The following is a 22529-nucleotide window of genomic DNA, read 5'->3' as shown; positions in this document are numbered from 1 at the left end:
TTTATTTACTACTTAAAAATCTGTTGTTAAATTTATGATCATATATGGTTTTCTTTCTAATCACAATATCCATCAGTGTGAATATGGAGTGTGCCGTTACACAATAGGACATTTTTCTTTTGATGTTTGAGACAGGGTTTCTCTGTGTAGCCCTTCCTGTTCTGGAGCTTGCTTTGTAGGCCAGGCTGGCCTTGAACTCATGGAGGTCTCACTGCCTCTGCCTCCAAGGCCTGTGCTACCACTCTGCCCAAGGACCTGTTGGGCTTCCTAGGCAAGCACTCTACCACTGAGCTAAATCCCCAACCCCCAGCTAGGACATTTTTAATACTTACAATACCTGTTGTTTATTGAGTGTCTTATGTTCTAGAACTTCCTAACTTATGAATTGCAAGACTAGTAACATGGACAGAAATACTTCAGGAAATTGAGGATATGGAGGGCTTAACTAACATTAAATTTGTCAAAACTCACAATAATGCAAAATAAGTAATCCAGAAGTCTGGCTGTGCAACTGCCTGGGATTGTCCCCTAATTCACTTGATTATTTTCCAGGAAAATGGGAAAGTACATACCGATAACTAATAAACACAGCATTTCCTTCCCAAGCTAAAATGCTACTGAATTTCCTGAGGGCCTCTACCTCAAAATTTTGGTGAACATGTATGGAAACTAATGCTAAAAAAAGTCACTTAGAACAAGATGGGAAGCTGCAAGAGAGAAAACATCACAGCCGTGTAGTGAGGAAACATGCATCACAGGGAGAACAGCTAAATACTGGTTCTTAGTTTTTCTTAAATAAAAAGGTTAGCAAAATGTAGCTCCTCAGTTGGTGTCTGCTTTCACTAAACTAATCTGACAGGCCGTGTAAGGGAGCACTGCGGAGAGGTCGTGTAAGGGAGCACTGCGGAGAGGCCGTGTAAGGGAGCAGTGCGGAGAGGCCCTGTAAGGGAGCAGTGCGGAGAGGCCGTGTAAGGGAGCACTGCGGAGAGGCCGTGTAAGGGAGCACTGCGGAGAGGCCGTGTAAGGGAGCACTGCGGAGAGGCCGTGTAAGGGAGCACTGCGGAGATGCTCCGTGAATGTGCGTAGCTTCAACAACATCTTAAAGAACACAAACTTTCCACCTGTCTACCGACGAGAGGCACTCGTGATTGCACTGCTAATTACTTTGTTGCCTGATGAACAAAATGCATTCCAAACCCTCAATAGCAACCCTCTTTTATTCATTAAAGCCTTCTTACACCTCGTTAATCTTAATGGTATAATCTAGTGCTGATTGAAGTGCACCTGAATGCAGTTAGCGCCTTGTCAGTATTGATGAGTTCCTGGTAAATCAGGCCATGGCTACAGAGTGCTCCCATTCTGAGCTGCTCCTTACCTCAGCTCTCTGCACGTCCGTGTCGGCAGCAGCCCAGCTTCTGCGTTGGAGGAGCCCCTGTTCCTCATCTTTGACCATTTCCGGAAACTGCTTTGATGCTGAGCTTTGTGCAAACGAGAGATTCTGTGCGTGCGACGCCAAGATTCAACATTTCTTCCCTCAAACCATCAGATGAAAGGCATATATTGACTGCCACAATCAAATGCATTTTGGGAGAGTGGGGAGTCAGTCACAGCTAATGAAAACTTAGCGATAATATCACTTCGGTGCATTTATATTCTGTAAAACCATTTTTAAAACTCTCTTTTTAAATCTTGCTTTTAGAATACACAGTTGTATTCTTTTTTGAAAAATTTTTTTTGACAATTCATACATGCTATCTTAAGGCTTCTATTGCTGTGATAAAACACAATAATCAAAAGCAGCCTGGGGAGGAAATAATTTGTTTAATCTTACAATTTATAAGTCTGTCACCAAGGGAAGCCAGGGCAGGAACCCAGAGGCAGGACAGGAACAGAAGCCATAGAGCAGTGTTTCTCAACCTGTGGGTCCCGATCCCTTTAGCAAAACTCTTATGTCCAAAAAACTGTTCATGTTACCATTTATAACAGTAGCAAAATAGCTGTCGTGAAGTAGCAACAAAAATACACAGTTGAGGGTCACCACGACAGGAGAAACCGTGTTAGTGGGTCACAGCATTAGAGGGTTGAGAACCTCTACCATAGAGGATCACTGCGTACTGGCTCACCTCTCATGGCTTGCTCATGCTACCTTGTTTTAGCAATTTCCCAAGGGTCTCAGGCCTTGGTCTTTGTCATGGCAAAGCCATCATTCTCTGGTCCAAGTACAAAAGTTTACTGACAATGAGCAGTGTGTACAAAACTAACAACCATAGCTTCCTCCTCCTTATAGCGGGAGATGGCTCATCTGAAGAGACCTCTGAGGAGAGTAGCTAACCCCCCTTCCCAGGGCTATGTGTAATATACACACCGAGGTTCCAGACTTGGGGAGGGGAACAGTAGGCTCCATCCCATCAGTGTACCTACACACACCTTACCCGACCCCAGTTTTTCTGCCCATGTGTCCCTTTCTTCATTTCCTTGCTTCTGCTAGTCAGAGTTCAAGGACCAAGCTGTGCTGGACATGTCACTAGAACAGTCTCTCCTAGGGCCTATGACCTCCTTAGAGAGGAGTTTTTGACCAGGTTTACGGTATCAGGCATGGATTCATTTGCATGAACTTGACCTTAAACCGTAATTGGAAGGAGTTGGCTAACCACCAAACATTCCAGCCACTATTTTGCACCAGTAAACATGTCTTGCCTGGCAGATTGGCGTTGTACCATTCAGGGTCTACATCTTAGAAAGACCACTGATGAATTTTTCTCTACAAACAGCTTTCAGGGAACTATCTGTCACTATGAATGACAAACAACAGAGAGAAAGCTTACGGCTTAGTTCCAGCTTGATTTCCTTCTGTCCTGCATGGCATTCAGCGTGTGGGGTCTCCAGGAATAGAACGTCACTGCGTTAGTTCTGGTGAGTGACCAATAAAAATGGGAAGACCATGCATTGACTTGGGATCACTTGGGTGCTTTCTGTCCAATGACTCGTAGAAAAATATCTTACAGCCAGCACTAGGATTTTTGTTTAAAAACCTACAGCTTCTGAGAGCAATAATGTGAACTCCTGCATCAAAACTCTATTTAAGGATATTTTAAACAATAGTAGTTCTCTGTTTCCATTCTAGTTGATGGGGTGAACCTGGGCCGGTGGAGCCTAGAAATTAGGCAAACCAACGTCTCATGCAATAGCTAACTTTATTCAGCTTATTAGACAATTTATATTCTGGGGGTCAAGCAAGGTCACATGGCAAAGTTCACACAAGTTCACGCTGTACACAGTTGAGGGCAAGGCATACTCACATGAATTTATGCTTATCCAGTCATAAGGGCAAGCCGTGCTCTTAGACATGATCTGAGTAATGGTAAGATGAATAATTGAAAGTAAACCCACTTGTATTTATTACTCCTGGGGTGGGGGGAATGGAAGCACATTCCAGGGACAGATTCGTCCTTGGAGAGCTGAGGTCTGAGGGCTCTTGTCCTGTTCTCTTAGAATTTTCTCCCAAGCAATCAGAATTCTCCCCAGGGGGCGTTATTCACAGACCTTGTTGCACCAACTTTCCCGGGTCCCCACTCATCCTTAGTTTTGATTGAACTTTCCCAGCCCCCACCTTTCCCCTGTCCGGGCCCCACCCTCTTGGAGGCTTTTCAGCCTCTCATCTTTCTGTTCTCCACTTTCAGATAACACCTTTTAAATCTTCCTCCTTCCCAGTGCTTCTCACAAATCTCTCCTTGCTCCTGGCTTCTATAAGTACTTGTTCCAACTTGAAGATGTACATCTAAACGTTAGAATTTGAAAGTGAGGATCGTTATGGAGTTGTTTTGTTCACTGCCACCATCAGGGAACGTCTAGCGATGAAAGTGTTTCATTAAACCTACTGCAGTCATAGTTTGGAGGCCAGGAATGACACTTGGCAAAGGTCTACTTAACAAATGACAAAGAAGAAGATGCTTCACTCCTTCTTTAAAAGGGGAACAAGAATACCCTTGGGAGGGAATAGGGAGGCAAAGATTAAAACAGAGACAGAAGGAACACCCATTCAGAGCCTGCCCCACATGTGGCCATACATATACAGCCACCCAATTAGACAAGATGGATGAAGCAAAGAAGTGCAGGCCGACAGGAGCCGGATGTAGATCTCTCCTGAGAGACACAGCCAGAATACAGCAAATACAGAGGCGAATGCCAGCAGCAAACCACTGAACTGAGATCGGGACCCCCGTTGAAGGAATCAGAGAAAGAACTGGAAGAGCTTGAAGGGGATTGAGACCCCATATGTACAACAATGCCAAGCAACCAGAGCTTCCAGGGACTAAGCCACTACCTAAAGACTATACATGGACTGACCCTGGACTCTGACCTCATAGGTAGCAATGATTAGCCTAGTAAGAGCACCAGTGTAAGGGGAAGCCCTTGGACCTGCTAAGACTGAACCCCAGTGAATGTGATTGTTGGGGGAGGGTAATGGGGGGAGGATGGGGGAACACCCATATAGAAGAAGAGGGGGAAGGGTTAGGGGGATGCAGCAAAAGTATGAATCCTGTTTGTTTTTTAACTCTATCATCAGTATGTGTCTTTATTGGGAAACTTACATCATTACCTTTGAGCAACCTTTGTTGATTTTGGTTATTTTATTGTCTCGGTGTGAGGATTGCCTCCCCCCTCCCTTTTGATTTGCTGACCTGGCATTATTTATTCCTTGTGTTTTCTTGGGTGTGGTTAACCTCCCCATGTTGAAGTTTTCTTTTGAACACCTTCTGTAAAGCAGGATTTGCAGATAGATGCTGCTTAGATTTGGTCCTATTGTGGTATGGTTTTCTTTATCTATTGTAATTGGAAAGTTTTCTTGGCTGACATCTGTGGTCTCTTAGAGTTTGTACAATATCCATCCAGGCCCTTCTGTCTTTTAGAATCGACATTGAAAAGTCAGGGGTTATTCTGTAGGTTTGTCTTTAGCTGTTACTTAGTCTTTTTCCTTTGTGACGTTTAATATTGTTGTTGTTGTTCTGTTTGTTTAGTGTTTTGATTCTTTTGTTCTGAGAGGAATTTATTTCTTGTCCTCTCTACTTGGTGTTCTGTATGCTTCATGTACTTTGATCCGCATCTCTTTCATTAGGTTAGGGAAATTTTCTTCTATGACTGTTGAAAATATTTTCTGTGCTTTTGGCCTGAGTTTCTTCCCCTTCCTTTATTCCTATTATTTATAATTAGATTTGGTCTTTCCTAGTGTTTCAGATTTGCTAGATATTTTAGGTCTGTACTTTTTTAGATTTAACATTTTCTTCGACCAAAGTTTCCATTTCTTTAACCTGTCTTTATGACAGTGGTCCCCTTTCTCATCTCTTGTACTTTGTTGGTGAGGTTTACTTCTGAGATGTTTGCTGGACTTCCTAAATTTCCATTTCCGGCTTTCCCTCAGTTTGGGGAATAATGATCTATTACTAATTTTGTGTGTTGGGCTGTTCCTATCCTTTCACCCCACTCTTCGTTTTTGTTTTCACAGACTTCACTGGGGGCTTTGTTCACATCCTCTCTAGCGACCTTGAAAATATTCACGATGCTGTTTTGGAGTCCGTGTCTGTGCTTCAGTTTCATTGCATTTCCCAGGGCTACTGTAGTAGGGTCGCTGGGCTCTGGTGCGTCACATCGTCCTGGGTGTTAATGACTGTGTCTTTGATCTAGGGTCTAGACATCTGGGTTTAGGGTGGTTGTGAGTCTAGGTGTGATAGCTGGTCTCCCTGTGAGGCCATAGGGGTAGGGGGCAAGGTAGAATGTGTTTCTAGCTATTAGGGAATGACACAAAGACATGGGGATGGGTTAGAGGGGAACAGTGAGGGCCCACTGGAAGGAGGAAAACTGTCTGCCATGAAGTTCAGTGGAGTCCCCAGGGAATGGAGACAGAGGAAGGACAGGCTTCTGCAGGGCTGGGGACAAGAGTGGGGCTTTGCAATCGAAGGCAGGAAGGAGAGTAAAATCACCTACCTGATTCCCAGGTTTGTGTGTGTGTGTGTGTGTGTGTGTGTGTGTGTGTGTGTGTGAAAAGAGAGAGAGAGAGAGAGAGAGAGAGAGAGAGAGAGAGAGAGAGAGAGAGAGAGAGAGAGAGAGAATTGTAGGACACTGTTCATGTATCTTCCTTTACTAAAGTGTTTGTTGCCATGACCTCCCAGCTCCCATCTTCGGATTCCAAGCATCCCTTTGTGTTGTTACTAATTTTACTTTAACATCTGTGCCACTCTGTGTACTTCACCCTTGCCTCTAGATAGGAGCTCACACCTGCTGTCACCCTCTGTGACCTAACTCTTCTAGTATCACTCTCTGCAGTCACCCTGACTCCTGCTTCCAGCTGCAATCAGACCATGCCTGTCACCACTTTTTAAATCACAAAACAGTCCCATGCCTCGTTAGGGAGAGGGCTGGAGAGATAGCTCAGTGGTTAAGAACACTTACTCCCTTTGCAGAGGCTCCCGGCTCAGTTCCCGTCACCCACACAACAGCTCTATGTCCAGGGAATCTAGCGCCCCCTTCTGGTCTCTTCAGGTACCTGATGCATTTGGTACACATTCAAATATAGAAGCCAGCACTCATAAGGCCAAACATTAAAATTAATTTGCTTTAATATTGAAAATTAATGAATTTTTTTCAGTACATAAAAATCTCATCCCGTTGTCTTTAGCTAGCCTGCTGAAGGTCTACAATAATACTTATCTGCGTTTTCCTGTGCGTAATACACATTTGCTGCTTTTAAGATCGTCCCTTTATTGACTTCTCATTACTTTTATTGTAAAATATTTTTTTGTTGTGTTTTCTCTATTCTATTCCTAGAATTTCTCAGATGAATAGATTATGGATTTTACAAAATGTGGAGAATTTAAGCCATTTTTTCATAATGAAATATAGGACTAAATGTGGACATGTCCATGTCTCTTTTCAGCAAACAAGTTAAGCCACGAAATGCTCACCTTTCATGAGCTTTACCCAAGTTAATCATTTATAATTTTATGCTAGAAACTGCTGGAATGATAAATCATAAAAAAAATCTAGTTTATGCTATCGGGCTGTAAAGTATTCATTTTTCACTCTGAGGTTAAATTTCTGTAGCTTTGTTGACAGGGCTGTGTGGGTTTTTGCAACTCACACACACACACACATGCACGATGCTTCCTTCTAGGTCATGGTTTTGCTGGAGCATAATTGAGAGCCCACAATAGTCACCAAGATCTTTTCGTTCTGGGTGTGTCTGAACTCCAGCATCTCTCAGTACTGTACTGCCTAGGACTTGGTCCCTGATTTCCAACTCCCAGAGATGCTCTCTGCTAGCACCCAGAGTCTCCCACACAGAAGAACAACAGGCCACAACCTGAGAGAAATTTTAAAGCAGAGGTTTGGACGCCTTTCTCTGCTGCAGTTTTCTCTCAGACTTGAACCCCTGGGCCCACCTTTCTCCCTGCTAGGGAGTCACATCAGAGGTCCATTGCTAAAACGTCTTGTAAGCTCTGGGGGTGGGGGTGGGGGGATAACACATCACACACACAAAGGACTAACTTTGTGCCCAACTGTAGAGTTTTCATCACAAAGCGTGGAGATCAAAAAGCAGAGGAAGGATACCCTTAAAGAGTTAAAGAAAAGAAAGAGAAACAGAGAATGTTATGTTTATCGAGCCAAGTAATTAGGTTTATGCTTTCCAAGCAAGACTCCCATCTCCTTAATATATTCCAAATCAATACTAGATTACATTTAGAATTTTTATTGGAGGGAGGCACCGGGTATTGAACACAGAGTCTTACATGAATACTAAGTGTATTCTTCACCTCTGGGCACTGCAGACTGAGACATCTTCAAAACTGGAAAAGAATGAAACTATATTGCCTAGAAAATCATCGGAACACACCTCGGATGTTAGGGTGAGTCTCATTGACAAAACCTTTACTTACAAATTCATGTATGTGTGTAGGGGGTCCTAATGTAAAATGTTTCTTCCCATAGGCTATAAATTTTAAAAAGCAGAAATTGTAGTTACTGCTTTCTGCATTTATCCTAGTAAAGATTCTGCATTTAAGACAAAATTAAGTTTAAAAAAATTGTCTTTGGGCATATATCAAAAATGTACTAGTAGGCAGGTACAAGAGACCAAGTGCCAATCAGTGACCTGTACCAGCTGCTGTAATTATAGCAACCGATGTGCTGCAACCTTCTTTGTTGTTTGCAGTAAAACATAGACCCCCCCTGGCAGCAATTTGGGAAGCACCGATTTGAGGCTGCTCAGCTTTCTTTTCCTCCTCATATTGGCTGGACTAAACTCTTTTTATTTTGTTTTATTTTTTATTGGATATTTTTTATTTATTTACATTTCAAATGTTATTCCCTTTCCTGGTTTCCATCCATAACCTCCCTACCCCATTCCCCTCTCCCTTCTTCTAAGAGGGTGTTCCCCCACCCATCTACCCACCCCTTCCAGCCTCCCCGTCCTGACACTCCCCTACACTGGGGAGTCCAGCCTTTGTAGGATCAAGGGCTTCTCCTCCCATTGGTGCCCAACAAGGCCACCCTCTGCTACATATGCAGCTGGAGCCATGGGTCTGTCCATGTGAACTCTTTGGATGATGGTTTAGTCCCTGGGAGCTCTGGTTGGTTGGTATTGTTGTTTTTATGGGGTTGCAAGCCCCTTCAGCTCCTTCAATCCTTTCTCTAACTCCTCCAATGGGGACCCCATTCTCAGTTCCATGGATGGTTGCTCTGTGTTTGTCATGCTGTGGCAGAGCCTCTTAGGAGACCGCTATATCAGGATTCTGTCAGCATGCACTTGAAATCAGCAATATTGTCTGGGTTTGATGACTGTATGTATATGGGCTGGATCACCAGGTGGGGCAGGTTCTGAATGGCCATATTCTGTCAGTGTCTGCTCCAAACTTTGTCTCCATATTTCCTCCTATGAATATTTTGGTTTCCCCTTCTAAGAAGGATTGAAGAACCCACACTTTGGTCATCCTTCTTCTTGAGCTTCATGTGGTCTATGGATTGTATCTTGGGTAATTCAAGCTTTTGGGCTAATGTCCACTTATCAGTGAGTGCATACCATTGTGATTGGGTTACCTCACTCTTATTCTCACACTCAAAGAGCTTCCACTTGTCTTTTGGTTATCTCTCTCAAATCAAGTTCTTGTGGCTGCCTTTAAAACACACCTAGGTTCTGTGGTGTTTAATCTGCATGAAGAACGGCCTGCTTAGGGTGGGCTGCATCAGCTCAGGAGAGGGGATCACATTTCCCTCCCCACAAAAGAGTGCAGATGTGATTTCAGGTGATAGCTGCTTCCTGGTCAGACGCTGGGGACAGCACGCTTTTAAAAATCTCCAAGAAGCTCAGCGGTGGAGGCACACGCCTTTGATCCGGAAACTCCAGAGGGAGAGTCAGGCAGATTTCTGAGTTTGAGGCCAACCTGCTCTACAGAGTTCCAGGACAGCCAGGGCTACTCAGAGGAACCCTGTCTCAAGCCCCGTGGTTCTGAACCTCTACGTGGATACTGACAGCATAGGATCTTGGTGTGATTAAAAAGCAGTTGTGTAATGTGATTACATAGCTGGAAGTCATGGCTTCCAGTACAAGTCCTTCTACCTCATTTTTCCCATACAGCATCTCTTATAACATCCACCATAACAGACACTGCCAATGTGCTTGTTCCTTGTAGCAAAGCTTTAGCTTATCAAAACTTTGTAAACAGAATCCTGTCTCTAAATGCTTGGCAACTTTTGGGAGGAGTGGATATTCTCGTATGTAGTATTTGTATGATTGTGTAATCAATACGTTGTCTAAAGATGTCAGAGATATGTATCAGAAAAGTAGGAAAAACTTTAAAAAAGGGTAAGTTATAGACCAAATGTTCAGGGATATCTGGTAAACCTGGCTTTACTGATTCCTTCAGAATGGAAGGTCACACATGAACTCACTCCTCGTAACACACTGACAAGCAGCCACATAACTGAAGATGTGTGTGCCAGGTGACGTCAAGATTAGCTCTAAAGGTCTGAAAGCAAATGAGCATTTAATGCAAATGTCACTGTGGCCCACAAATGAATTATATATACCATGGAGCGATGAAAAGGGAGAGTGTTGTCTGGTTCTGCTCTTGCTGGGGCTGTCTCGTGAGATGACAGATTAAAGGCTTGGTTTCTTTCTCCATCCACAAGCACACTCAACATGTACTGTTTGGGCTTTTTCTTTTTCTTTCTCTCTCTCTCTCTCTCTTTTTTTTTTTTTGAGAAGGGAAACGTTGGCATATGTACCAAATCTCTTTAGATCCTTCCTGCTTATATCACTTTAGCTATATGATTTTGCCTTCCTTTATAATGTAGCTCACAAAAGCTTTTAGAAGAGGGACCACCATTGCTGATGATAAGGGGGTATTCAGAGGTAATAATAATAATTTTTACTTTTTATATTTATTTAGCAAATATGTAAGTGATGAATTGAGTACTTCTGAGTAAAATTTTCAAATGCTAGTCTTTTTAATCTCCTTAAAGACCTAATGAAGTAGCTATAGCTATAACTCCTCTTATTAATTACAGAAGAAACTGGAGATCAAACTATTCACTGTTCTGAGTGGAGAGGTCAGCACTCGTTCCCCGCAACATGGGTGTGCAGCTAATGAGACCCAACCACTAATCTTTACTTTCTTTCTTTTTTTTTTCTTGCCTCAAGTTTATTTGTAAAAGCATCAAAGGACACTGGTCATCTGCACATAGTGTGTATGTAGGTGTGTCACAGCCGTCCGTCTGTCTTCACACTGGCAGGAGCCTTTTCTATGGTGCCTTCACAGGGGCCTGGGCACCCTTGGGAGCCTGAGCTGGAGCTGAAGCCTGGGCCTTAGCTGGAGCTTTGGCCTCTGCCTTGGTTTGAACCTCGGGCTTTGGTTGGCAGAGCCTACGACCCTTGGCCATGTAGCTTCAAATCAGCTTCCTGTGAGCTTGGGGTGAGCGATGAAAGCCAGACAGCTGATTTTGCGGCTGGAGCCCTTTGGCATCTTGGGCTTGATGGCCTGGGGCTTCACAAGGGCCTTGATGGCCTCTGCGCGTGCTCTCATTCACTGCCTTGCGTTGTTGGCCTGCATCTTCTTCAGGCCTTTCTTGTGCTCCTCGGAAACTTGGGGTCAACTCCCTTAAGAGATTTGTAATCTTGTGACCAGGGCTCCTTGATATCATTTCTGTGCCACTTGCGGGACTGGTTGTGTGTGCTGTGGTTCTTGGATTTGGCCATGTCTGCACGGTAACCCACGGCTCCCTGCTTTTGTACCCAGAGAATATCAGCTGTCACCTGAAGTTGGGCTCCCTCCTCATGCTTCACCTGTCAGTTAAACCAACTGCCTGCCACATCTCATTCAGCATACTTAGCACGGTGTCTCAAACTTTATCGTTGCGGTTTGCTTTCAGAATTCCTACCACATTAAAATTCCTCACTCCAAAATTAGAGTCATGCCTACTCGCACCAGGACTACTCACTTGTTTCTGCACTTGGACTCAAGGAACATACGTGGAGACAGATTATCTGACAGCGCTGTAACGCAATGGTGACGTAATATAAAATGCAACCCGGTCCTGTGGTTCAAGCTAACATTTGTCTCATCATTGTTATGCCTCATAGTTGCTATGTGATTGACAGCTCCCACCTCCTTCATCCTCCTTCAGGTTGCAGGTCCTGCAGCAGGGAAGGAGGAGGAGAAAGCAGTCTGGTCTGGGAATCCAATTTGCAGACTCTGGAGCAGTCAGTTCAACATGGTCTGTGATGGACAGATCCCTTGCTCGAACCCAGCACCACCGGGTAAAGCTAAATATTCGTCACAGACTTAGGCTCTAGGCGCCCTCCGTGTTAGCCTGTTTCCCCGCCTGCAGCTGAAACCAGAGCACTTGCCACTACCTTCTGTAGTCACAAAGCTTTTCTATGGATCGCCTTGCTTGAGTTTGTAGCAGACACAGGTGACAGGGCCGACTTGCAGCAGCAGGCACAAACCAACACACGGCCTCTGCTTGTCCTTAAGTGAACTCCCCTTTTCAACAAGTTTCCCCCTGCCCAGACTTCTGAACAATTAATTATTGTATCTGCTCTTCATCTCCAGTGATGTCCACAAGGCATTGGTATGGGGCCGCTCACAGTTACCATCTAGACGGTTGACTGTTTATCCAGATGAAGCCCTGAGACCTTTCCTTCTCGCTGCCTGTAACTGGCATATGGACCTTCTCAGTATTATTAAAAATCAGAGACATGACCCAAGGATATTAAGGAGAGTTTTATTGTAAAATAGCAGGACCTACAATTTTACATGTTTTCAAGTCTACAAAAACTCTCAGAGCAGAGACTTCCTGTGTCTGTCATACCAGCAGACACATCACCCAGAACCTTGGCAGGCTACATTCACTTCCTGCCAAACTGAGGCAGGGGAGGCGGCACCTTGATGTCCTGGCCTCTCTCCAGCTTCTTTTCACAATCCACCAGGTAGTTGACTCCGTCAATAACAATCTGAACAAGCTCAACCTGGGGGGGAGGGGGAGGGAGGGGAGGGGGAGGGAGGGGAGAGAGAGAGTCACAAGGAGGAGACATAATGGAGAGAGGGAGGAGGCATTAGCTCGAGTGGAAGCTCCTGAGGAGCCCTGTGGACAGAGCAGTGTTGGTGTACGTGTGAACCGTCTGCTCAGCAGAACTTTACTGTAATGGGGGCATCTGTGTGAGGGGAGGCGTCCCGAGGCTGGGGTCAGGTGTGCAAGTGGAGGGATAGCATGAGGATTTCTCTCAAGCTTTCCTTAGGGTGGGGTTGCTGTGAGAACTTTTTTATACTTGAAAATCATTAGTTTTCCTCACTTGCAATTTTCCTTTCCTCAAAAAATATTGAGTGTTTGTGTGAGTGTGTGTGTGTATGTGTGTGAGAGTGTGTGTGTGTGTGTGTGTGTGTGTGTGTGTGTGTGTGTGTGTGTGTGTGTGTGTGTGTGTGTGTGTGTGTGTGTGTGTGTGTGTGTGTGTGGGTGTGTGTGTGTGTGTGTGTGTGTGTGTGTGTGTGTGTGTGTGTGTGTGGGTGTGTGTGTGTGTGTGTGTGTGTGTGTGTGTGTGTGTGTGTGTGTGTGTGTGTGTGTGTGTGTGTGTGTGTGTGTGTGTGTGTGTGTGTGTGTGTGTGTGTGTGTGTGTGTGTGTGTGTGTGTGTGTGTGTGTGTGTGTGTGTGTGTGTGTGTGAGTGTGTGTGTGTGAGTGTGAGGGGGTGTGGAGGTGTGGGAGTGTGTGTGGTGAGTGTGTGTGTGTGTGTGTGTGTGTGTGTGTGTGTGTGTGAACGGGAGCTCAGTTCCTGTTCACTTGCTCTTCACACACTAAGGAAAGCTTGAGAGAGAGAGAGAGAGAGAGAGAGAGAGAGAGAGAGAGAGAGAGAGAGAGCGCACACAGGTATACATGTGACATCAGAGGACAATGTGGGCAGTTAGTTTTGTCGTTTTACTATGTGTTCTAAAGTTGAGCCTGGGTCATCGGGCTTGTGTGGCAAACACCTTTATCTGCTTAGCTATCTCTCCTGGCTACACACATTTTTTTGAGACTTATTTATTATTGTTTTACTTAACATGTGTATATGTGCATGCCTGATAAGAGTTTATGTATACTGCATCCATTCGAGTGCCCACAGAAGCCAAAGGACATGAGATTCTTACAGAAGTTTGCACCACCGTGTAGGTACTGGGAGCTAAGCTTGGGTCTGCTGTGAGAGCAGCGATTACTCTGACTAGTAATTACTCCGTGTACTTTCCTTCATCAGCCTCTTGTACAGAAGACGGCATGATGACATCCGTGTGTGGTCTTCAGATACAGATTCTGACCAGCTTCTCAACCCTCTGAGCACTGAATGTGCTCATGAGACAGACACCCTTATTTACACAGTGGGTGGAACAGGCCTCACATCGGATGGAGCTCAGTTCCCGTTCACTTGCTCTTCACTCAGAAGGAAACTAGGGCCTTGAGGGAAGGTTGGGCTGGAAAGCCAGTTACGTCTAGATGAGCCCATGGTCCCTTCTCCACTGGACCTGTCCTGTGTTGGACGGCGTATGGTGAGGTGGGCCCTTATTTCCTTCTGGTGGGGCTCTGTTTTAACCTTACAGGAAGGAACTTGGTCATATTTAGCTTTCCTGAGTCCTTTCATAAGATTATATTCTGTCTAGAGCCCTGATTCAAGTTATACAGAAAGTAGGTTAAAATGCCAATCAGAAAATGTTAAGCATATAATGGAATGTCTTTGCCATATAATCACCGAAAACCATGCTTTTTTTTTTTTTCTCTTTTTTTTCGGAGCTGGGGACCGAACCCAGGGCCTCGAACTTGCTAGGCAAGCGCTCTACCACTGAGCTAAATCCCCAACCCGAAAACCATGCTTTTGGATACCAAAGTATTTTTTTCCTTGTTTTGCTTTGAATTTTTGTTTGTTTATTTTGAAAATGACACAAAATTTTTTGAAAAGGTATTTCTCTATCCCCAGTCATGTTATTTAATAATATTTACTGTTAGGCTAAAGTATTCATGAATTGTAGAACACACTATAATACAAATGTGTGTTATAATATCTCTTAAAGTTTTCCAAACAATTATTAAAAAGAGTACGAAGAAACTTAAGATAATATTTAAAATGGTAATGAGGGCTGCTGGATAAAATATAAGCTTTTAAAATATTTTTAGACTTACTAGCTTTTATAAAATCCCCTAGAAATTTACAGTAAAACACTAAGTTCTGTTTGACAGCTACTTTGTAAATTGAGAGGACAACTGTATACAGTGGCCCTTCAAACTTAGTCTCGTGACCTGAGGCTGTGTCCTGGGTTGAAGTAACTCCCTGTGGTAACTATCAATGAGTACTCAGTACGCAGCCGCACGCTCCCAACGCGTTCTCCTGACTCGTCTCGCCGGTGGCTCCCACGTATCAATGAAACTACTGTTCCTTTGTATCACAGAAGTCCCTTGACCTTATAAGCTACACTGAAGCCTTGGGAACTGTTAAGGATCTTCGGCAAGGGAATTTCAGAGTCGAGAGAGGTTTTCACACTGTCCCACTCTGAGAGCGGCCGCACGCCTGTTCTCTGAGTCCACCGGGATAAACTACTGCTGTCCGTGCGCATCAGGGAGCTGCCGTTGCTGCAGATGGCTGACACAGCTCTCAGGGGGCTGCTCTACAGCGACAGTCCTGCTGGTTCCCTGACTTCCCTACAAGTGCTCAGAAGGGACTGTGTTTCTCTCTTGCATTATTTTCCATGCAAGAGAAACACTAGAATGAATAGTTAAGTCTGGCTCTGGGGAAAATGGGAGTGGGTGAGTGTAGTCAGGCTGCTGAGGCTGCTTCTCCGTGTCCTCTCGCTGTCAGGCTGACCTCATTAGTACGTATCTCTCCGGGTGAGAGAGACTTTACCTCTGATCTACCGATCCGATCTATGTTGGAAATGTCGTACACGTCGGCCACTGCTGCAGTGTCCACGCCTCCTGTGCCACGCTTCTGGAGCCGCAGGTTCTCCAAGATCTTAGAAAAGCGTGGATCCTAGGAGAAGGGACATTGTTGAAGTCATTGAATGTGCTAAAAGGGACAGTAACCATTGATAACGTGTTTACAACGCACTTGGGCACTGGGCTTAAAGTCTTCCAGCATCTAATGAAGTGGACACTTTCACCCCATCAAAGTCCACTTTCTGGTGCTATAAAAAGAAAAGTACCTTAACCAGGGGATGATAGGGCGTGCCTTTAATCTCAGTATTCCAGAGGCAGGGGCAGGTGGGTCTCTGTGATACTGAGGCCAGCCTGGTCTGCACAAGGAGTTCTGGGCCAGCTAAAGCCACATATTGTCTTGAAAGGAAAAAAAAGTACCTGACACTGGGTCCCTTATAAATAATGGCTCACAGGTAGGGTGGCAAGTCCAAGGACATGACGCTGGTACCTGTTTGGTATCCGGCGAGGGTAACCTTGTTGTTGAATCATGATGTGGCAGAGGTCTCACACACACAGTGAGTTAGAATATGTGTGTTCTCGTAAACACTAATGCTAAGACCTCAGAAATCCTAATTACCTCCTGAGGTCACACATGCCATTGGTATATGAATTTGGTGATTATGTTTCTAACATATAGACTCATAGGGGACAATTGAAGCTATCTATATTAACCCCTGAACTGCAGTGGATGGAGCAAACAGCTCCAGGAGAGATAGCGTGCCCAGAGTCAGTCAGCAGAGTTACAGTTGAACTTGTCAGCGTCTGACTCCCAGTTTATCTTCATAAAAATACACACATTTATTTGCATACAGATGCCAGCTTTTGTATATTTGCTATTTATCCAGCTTCTTGTTATAATTAAAATCACGGAGTGAAATCACTTCAAATCATTTTCTTAACATTGGAATTTCGAATAACAAAAAAAAAATGCATACCTTCTTCTTGATAGGCTGCACATTTCTAAAATTGTTTAAGCTTCGTTGACTTATTTTGTGTGCTGTGACAGAAATGACTAGCTACCCATCAGGACTACTTTACCTTTCTCCCTAGCACTGGAGCTGAAGGTGCAGCCCTTGCTAGCTAAGCTCTTGCCACCAGAATGAGCAGAAGTGAAGTGTACCACTTCCCTTCTTACACCCGTGGACACGCCCACATGCTCTCTCCTTTTCTCACAGTCTAGAATGTGAGGGGACATTGACTGGAAATGAGGAAAATGCCCTAAGCGTCCCCACACACAACGCCCCCTACTGGCAGCCTCACTGAGTAAAGGAGCTGCTAAGCAGGATGGCCGGACTTGAATCCTTAGAACCCGGAAATTGTCCAATGGCTTCCTCTGTGTACCACATGCTCCCCTCAGACTGCACGAAATATGAATAAGAAATGAAAAACAAAACAGAACAAAAAAAAAAACCCAAAAACAAATCGCACAAATATGGCATAACAACCTGTGCTGTCTAAGTTCTCCCTCCAGGCCATGGTCTTCTCATGCATGGTCAGATGTAAAAACAAGGTGACAGGAACCCAGAGAACGGAGCAGCCCCACACCTATCCTGATTTGTTAAGTGATGGAGACTCAAAAGTGTTAGCTTTGAAGCACCATCCCCTAGTCCTGGGCCGGATCCTTTTATGCTAACTAATGCAAATGACTTTAAGCCAGACTCCGCCCCTTCCATCGTTGTTTTGGCGAAGGTGCCAAAGCTCAGGGTTAAGGAATGAACACTGATGTTTTCTCCTGCAAAGAAGTCACATCTGAGCTGATCCTGAAGGGACTCAACAAAGCCCCTGGTCACACGCCGTTACCTTGCTGAGCTTTGGGATCCTAACGTGGACACCAGCTCGCAATCCAGTTCCGAGGTTCGAGGGGCAAGTCAAAATGTATCCTAGACGTTCATTCCACATGAACTCCCAGCCTCGTTCTTGGATTAGTCGTTCCACCTACAGACGGAGTAACAATGAGCAAACGACAGACTTCTCAAATATCTGCTCCTTCGGGTCATCCCAAACACCAGGCAGAGAGACCAGTACAGCACGTGAATGAAACTGTGGTGGACATGGGACTTGTACTTGGTAATTCTTCTATTAGAGTATAAATGTGGTTCCTCCTAAATGTGGCCATGTAAAAACATTTAACATAGTCCCTAGAAGAGTTTAAGCTCTCAATAAATGTCCGTCGATACCGTTTCTTATACAAAGACTGTAGGAGAGCATAGGAATTCTCTGCAGATAAACCTGTGAGAATCTATTCTGTTGTGTATCATCCAAGCCCCATACCATTCTACCTATCCCATTTCACTCACCCCATCTGCTCCTTCTGTCCTTATATCACATTTAGAATACACAGAGGAAATAGCCAGTAAACCGCAGATCCCCACCCCCCCCCCCCCAACCCCAGAGAGAAAAGCTACCCCTTTTGGGAAATTCTACTCTGAAGATTTGATTCTTAGGAGAAGTAGTCCCACTTTGGAAATTACCAAGGTATCTTTTTTAAAATGGAAAATAGCAAGGCTAAAGAGATGGCCCTTCCCGAAGAGCCTTGGTAGCTCTTCCAGAGTTTCTCATTTAGATCCCAACACTCTTATGGTAGCTCACAACCATCTGCTGCTACAGTTCCAGGGGATCCGAAGACACCCTCTTCTGGCCACCAAGGGTACTGCATGCATGTGGTACACAGGCATTACTGCTGGCAAAACACTCATACAAGTAAAATAAAATAATAAAAAATGTAAAATACATGCACAGATATCGAAACTAGAGGGGTTTTATTCTGATAATTATCTAGAAGCCCCTGATGGAATCTTACTTCCTTTAGTCCACGACAGAATCGCTCAAATACGCGTTTCATATTGCCTCCCTTCTCCATTGAAATCACCCTGGTGTGGTCTTCTTCATTTATCCAGATGAGAAATGTCTTGTCATAATTATGCCTAACGAAGACAGAAATGTGGTGCTGACTGCTAATTTGCGTTTATCTCAACACATGGAAAGTCTCATTACCTCTGTAGCCTGATTGCTTCCTTTCACCTCCCCCATTCCCTGGATGGCCCTTATCTCTTAATTGTGCCTGAGCAAGTAACACAGAGTAATTCCTCGCAGGATGGGGAATAAGACTGAACCCAGCCATTAACCATGCCGAGAGTGTTTTTACGCCCACAAGAATACAATCCTTCCCTTCGTTCCTCAAACCAGAGGCAAAAGTTCACCTAGCATAGCATTTAGTCCTGATACCAGGGCAGGGCAGGGGCTGTTTTGACAGTTAAGAAACTCAGCCAAAGCTTGTGGTTCTTGAAAAGCATGATTGGCAGCTCTACCTGCACCCCAAGAGTTCACAGCTGTTTGCTACATAAACCCTGGTTGTCTGCCTTCTTGTGAATCTCCCTCCTCAGGTCCTTTTAGGTAGAGTTGGGATAACCTACTACAGGAGCCGAGTCAGGCTGAGGACTGTTAGGAAGGATTTGGACACACCAGGCAACCATTTCTCCATTCAGGGTTTGTCTTAAATTATCAATATTAATTTTTCATTTTGTGTTCAATTGTCCTACGTTCACAAACAGATTCTCTGACTAATCTGAAGTATCTTTTTTGAGTAGTCTGCCCCATGCATTATTCATGCAAGCCAGCTCAATTTAAAAAAGTCTCACAACATACACATACACACTCATACACACATATACCACACAGACACACACACTCACACACTCTTACATATACCATACTTAAACATTGACACACACCACACACACACACATTCACACAACACACATATGCACACACACACAGATACAATATACTCCACACACATTCCCCCCACATTCAAACACACTCACATATACGCACAGTCCCATATACCATATACACATTGACACACACCACACATACACACGTACACTCACGTACACTCACACACAAATACATATACACTCACTCCCCCCACATGCAAACACACTCACATATACACATATGCTCAAACACACTCACAGATACACACACACACACACACACACACGCACACGCACACGCACATGCACACGCACACAGTTTTCAATTATACCTGGCTTCCCCCATTTCTCTCAAGCCCGGCATGCTGTCAACTGCAGTTCACAGCAACCTCAGGTTAGAAGAAGCAGGTGATCTGAGATCCTCAACACACAGAAAAAATGTAAAAACCATACCAGATTCCTCTGGCATCAGGCCAGTCACGGGCCATCCCAGCGCATGTTAGTAAAGGGGACACTGGCTTATCAAACAGAAAGTGGTCCTGTGGGCCAGAAGGGACAAAGCAGAGAGATGAGCCTGTGAACCTAGGTATGGGCCAGGCGATCAAGTTTCAACTTACAGATGAAGAGGCCCCTGGCAGTGAGTCCCAGGTTTCATTGTGAGCTGCAGCACCTTGGGAGCTTTTAAAAACAAAAACACCAATGTCCAGAGCTCACACCGAGAGGAGATATCAAGTAGAGGTTATTCTAGACAGAATCTCTAACAAGCGGGAGCCCCTGGAGACAGGAGAGGTTAGTTGGAGAAAGCCACTGTCCAGAGGGAAGTTCGTCCATAAACCGAAAGCCAGAGGGCTGCTTAAGACAGATACAGGCTTGCTCGGTAGTGGCAGGCGGGAGGGTGGCAGAGTCTACACAGTGAAGATAGAGGAGCGCCAACTAGATAGCCGCCCTGCGAGGCTCGGAAAGGGGATGCTCCAAATGTCTTCTGAGATAAAGGACTCTCTTTTCTTCTTTTCTCGGATTTTTATATAAACGTTATTTTTGAAAATAACTGCCCCTTCAAAATTTGTAATAGAGAGGAATAAAAGGACCCGAGTCCAACACTTGAGAGGCTGAGTCAAGAGGAGTGAGTTTGAGGCCAGCGTACACTACATACTGAGACCCTGTTTCACAAAACCCAAAAGGACTGCATTTTATCTACCCTGGAGCCAGCCAGAAGCCCACAGGCGCTCTGAGGCAGCAAGGAGTGCCTGTAGGCAGCTCCGGCTGGCGCTGAACCAGTCAGAGAAAGCATCTTAATTTCCTGCCCGGATCCTCTCAGCCTCCAGTGTTCTCTTAGGGTATGGCACTGGCATCATTCTTTAAGCAGGAGTAGATTTCTTTCCATAACTGGTTGCTTTCACTTATTCATAGGTGGCAGGAGGCAGAGCCCCCAATCACCTCCACCCTCCCGTGCCAAGCCCAGCATACTGGAGTTTCCTCTTCAGACTTTAGCCATGGCTTGACATGATTTAAAGCTTCACATGTACTGGATCTAGCTGCTTCCGCATGTGTGTAGCAGATGTGCAGCTCGATCTTCGTGCAGGTTCCTCAACAACTGGAGGGGTGCTGTCCCGTAATCTGTGGCCTGCCTGTGGGTCCTGTTCCTCTAACTGGACTGCCTTGCTTGGCGTCAGTGGAAGTGGCACCTAGTCCTACAGTGACTTGATGGGCTAGGATGGGGTGATACGCGGGCTCCCTCTTGAGAAGCCCCAGGCCAGTTTCAGCCCTGCCGGACTAACTGTAAGTGGGGCATAGTCAGAAGTGGGGCTCCAACCTCTTTCCAGGTAGCCACTGGGTGATTTATCACCTACTCACATCGATGAGCCGTTGTTGATCCTGCTCCGTCATCTCAGACAGCTTGTAGTAGCGACCAGCCAGATCCCCTTTGAGGCCTTCCAGGGCAGTAATGGCCACATTCTCCACCTCCCTTCTTTCTGCCCGAGAGCAGGCAGGAGGCAGGCTCAGCCCGCGGATGCTGCGGCCAGTGCGTACCCGAGAGGACAACACATAGCGTTCATCAAACTGCCCGTGAGTGATCTGCCGGGTGGAGCAGAGTGGAGGGTCACCATGGCAGCCACAGAGCACAGTCCCCTGACCCACAGCTTGCCTGGAAATCTCACGGCATTGCATCACAGGGAGTAGGGAGACAGACCTCCAACCCTGGGGCTGAATCTTAACTAAGGTGGGGTTTGGAGTAGGTGGTTTTGGTCGCGGTAAAATTCTGTAGGAAAGTTTAAAGTCCCCATCAATTAATTGTCCCCCAGAATGTCTTAAAGGAAGTTATTAACCGTCCCCCCCCCAGGGTACATGATGGAGGTAGGGCGTCTTAGACCTTCCAGGTACATTTCATTGAGGGGGCAGCTCTTAGCTTCCCGCTTCTGCCTGTGAATTCAGGAAATCCTGCATCATGGGGGAAAGAAGTGGAGCCTGGAGCCTACCTTGGATGCATCCAGGTCAGTAGGATGCTTCATCACCCTAGGGTCATAGCCATTGTGCCTTAACTTGATGACAGGATCAAAAAGGTCAGCAAACACCTACAAGCAAGAATATTCTGTAACTGGCTCGCCTGTTAGCAAAGGACTCTTGCTTTCACCTGTCCCCTTTCTCCTTGAGGGCTCAAGGGTCAGGTTTGATGGCGTTCTGTGAAATTCTCAATGCTACCATGCATAGACTAATAGAGAAGAATGAAAAGAATAAATGTACACAAGAAACAAACAAACACACAATTGTTCTGTGGCACCTCCTTTTTGAGAGAGAACTGGGTGCTGGACTCTGTATTTAATCTCTTCCCTAAGGATTCTGACAAACCCACTAGGTGAGAAAATCTGGTGGTTAAGAACTCATTTTCTGCTTTGTGAGCTAAAAGAAGCCACCAGCTCATGGGCTAAGCACATTTTGGGATCAGAAGAAAAAAATCGAGTTGTAAGACTCAAAGGAAAGCATGAAGTCTGTCGGGAAACCCAGCTGGACAAAGCAAGGGTCCCTTACCGAATCAGGACCTGTCTAGACCTAAACCAAAATGAACCACATAGGCATGGGCAGTCTTTAGCTCAAATAAAGCCAAGAGAAGCTGTGTTTCATTACAGACTACTCTACAGCCTTAGATGCTATGGGCAGAAGGACATTGGGACCAAAGAGGCGGCTTTAGTCTGAGTCTCTGTTATAAGCTAATGGACTGCCATTTTGTTTATTCAGATTGCCCCTTCTTGTCCCTTGACAGCTGCTTTTCTGAGATTTAGTTCTATGACAGAAGAGTGAAAAGAGCTCAGGGAGTCAGGCTGCGGGACTCT

At 45.2% G+C, this 22529-nt stretch overlaps 1 protein-coding gene across 3 annotated transcripts in view; it reads right to left on the bottom strand.

The window, feature by feature from the left end:
* Nucleotides 1-12260: 12260 nt before the first annotated feature.
* Nucleotides 12261-22529, bottom strand: part of Ckmt2 (creatine kinase, mitochondrial 2) — a 28720-nt gene continuing 18451 nt past the window's right edge. The window contains exons 4-10 of one of the 3 annotated variants that reach the window (XM_032896892.1): nt 21678-21773; nt 21055-21276; nt 19654-19739; nt 18285-18408; nt 17285-17419; nt 15414-15539; nt 12261-12520 (exon numbers count right to left, since the gene is read on the bottom strand). In XM_032896892.1, the coding sequence (XP_032752783.1) occupies nt 12401-12520; nt 15414-15539; nt 17285-17419; nt 18285-18408; nt 19654-19739; nt 21055-21276; nt 21678-21773 (909 nt within the window). In that variant the 3' untranslated portion in view covers nt 12261-12400. The remainder of the gene's footprint in view (nt 12521-15413; nt 15540-17284; nt 17420-18284; nt 18409-19653; nt 19740-21054; nt 21277-21677; nt 21774-22529) is intronic. The other 2 variants (XM_032896894.1, XM_032896893.1) reach the window with 2 other exon arrangements.

This window comes from Rattus rattus, chromosome 3 (genome assembly GCF_011064425.1).
Source record: "Rattus rattus isolate New Zealand chromosome 3, Rrattus_CSIRO_v1, whole genome shotgun sequence".
Taxonomy (NCBI): Eukaryota; Metazoa; Chordata; class Mammalia; order Rodentia; family Muridae; genus Rattus; species Rattus rattus.
This window is presented reverse-complemented; position numbering and strand designations above follow the sequence as displayed.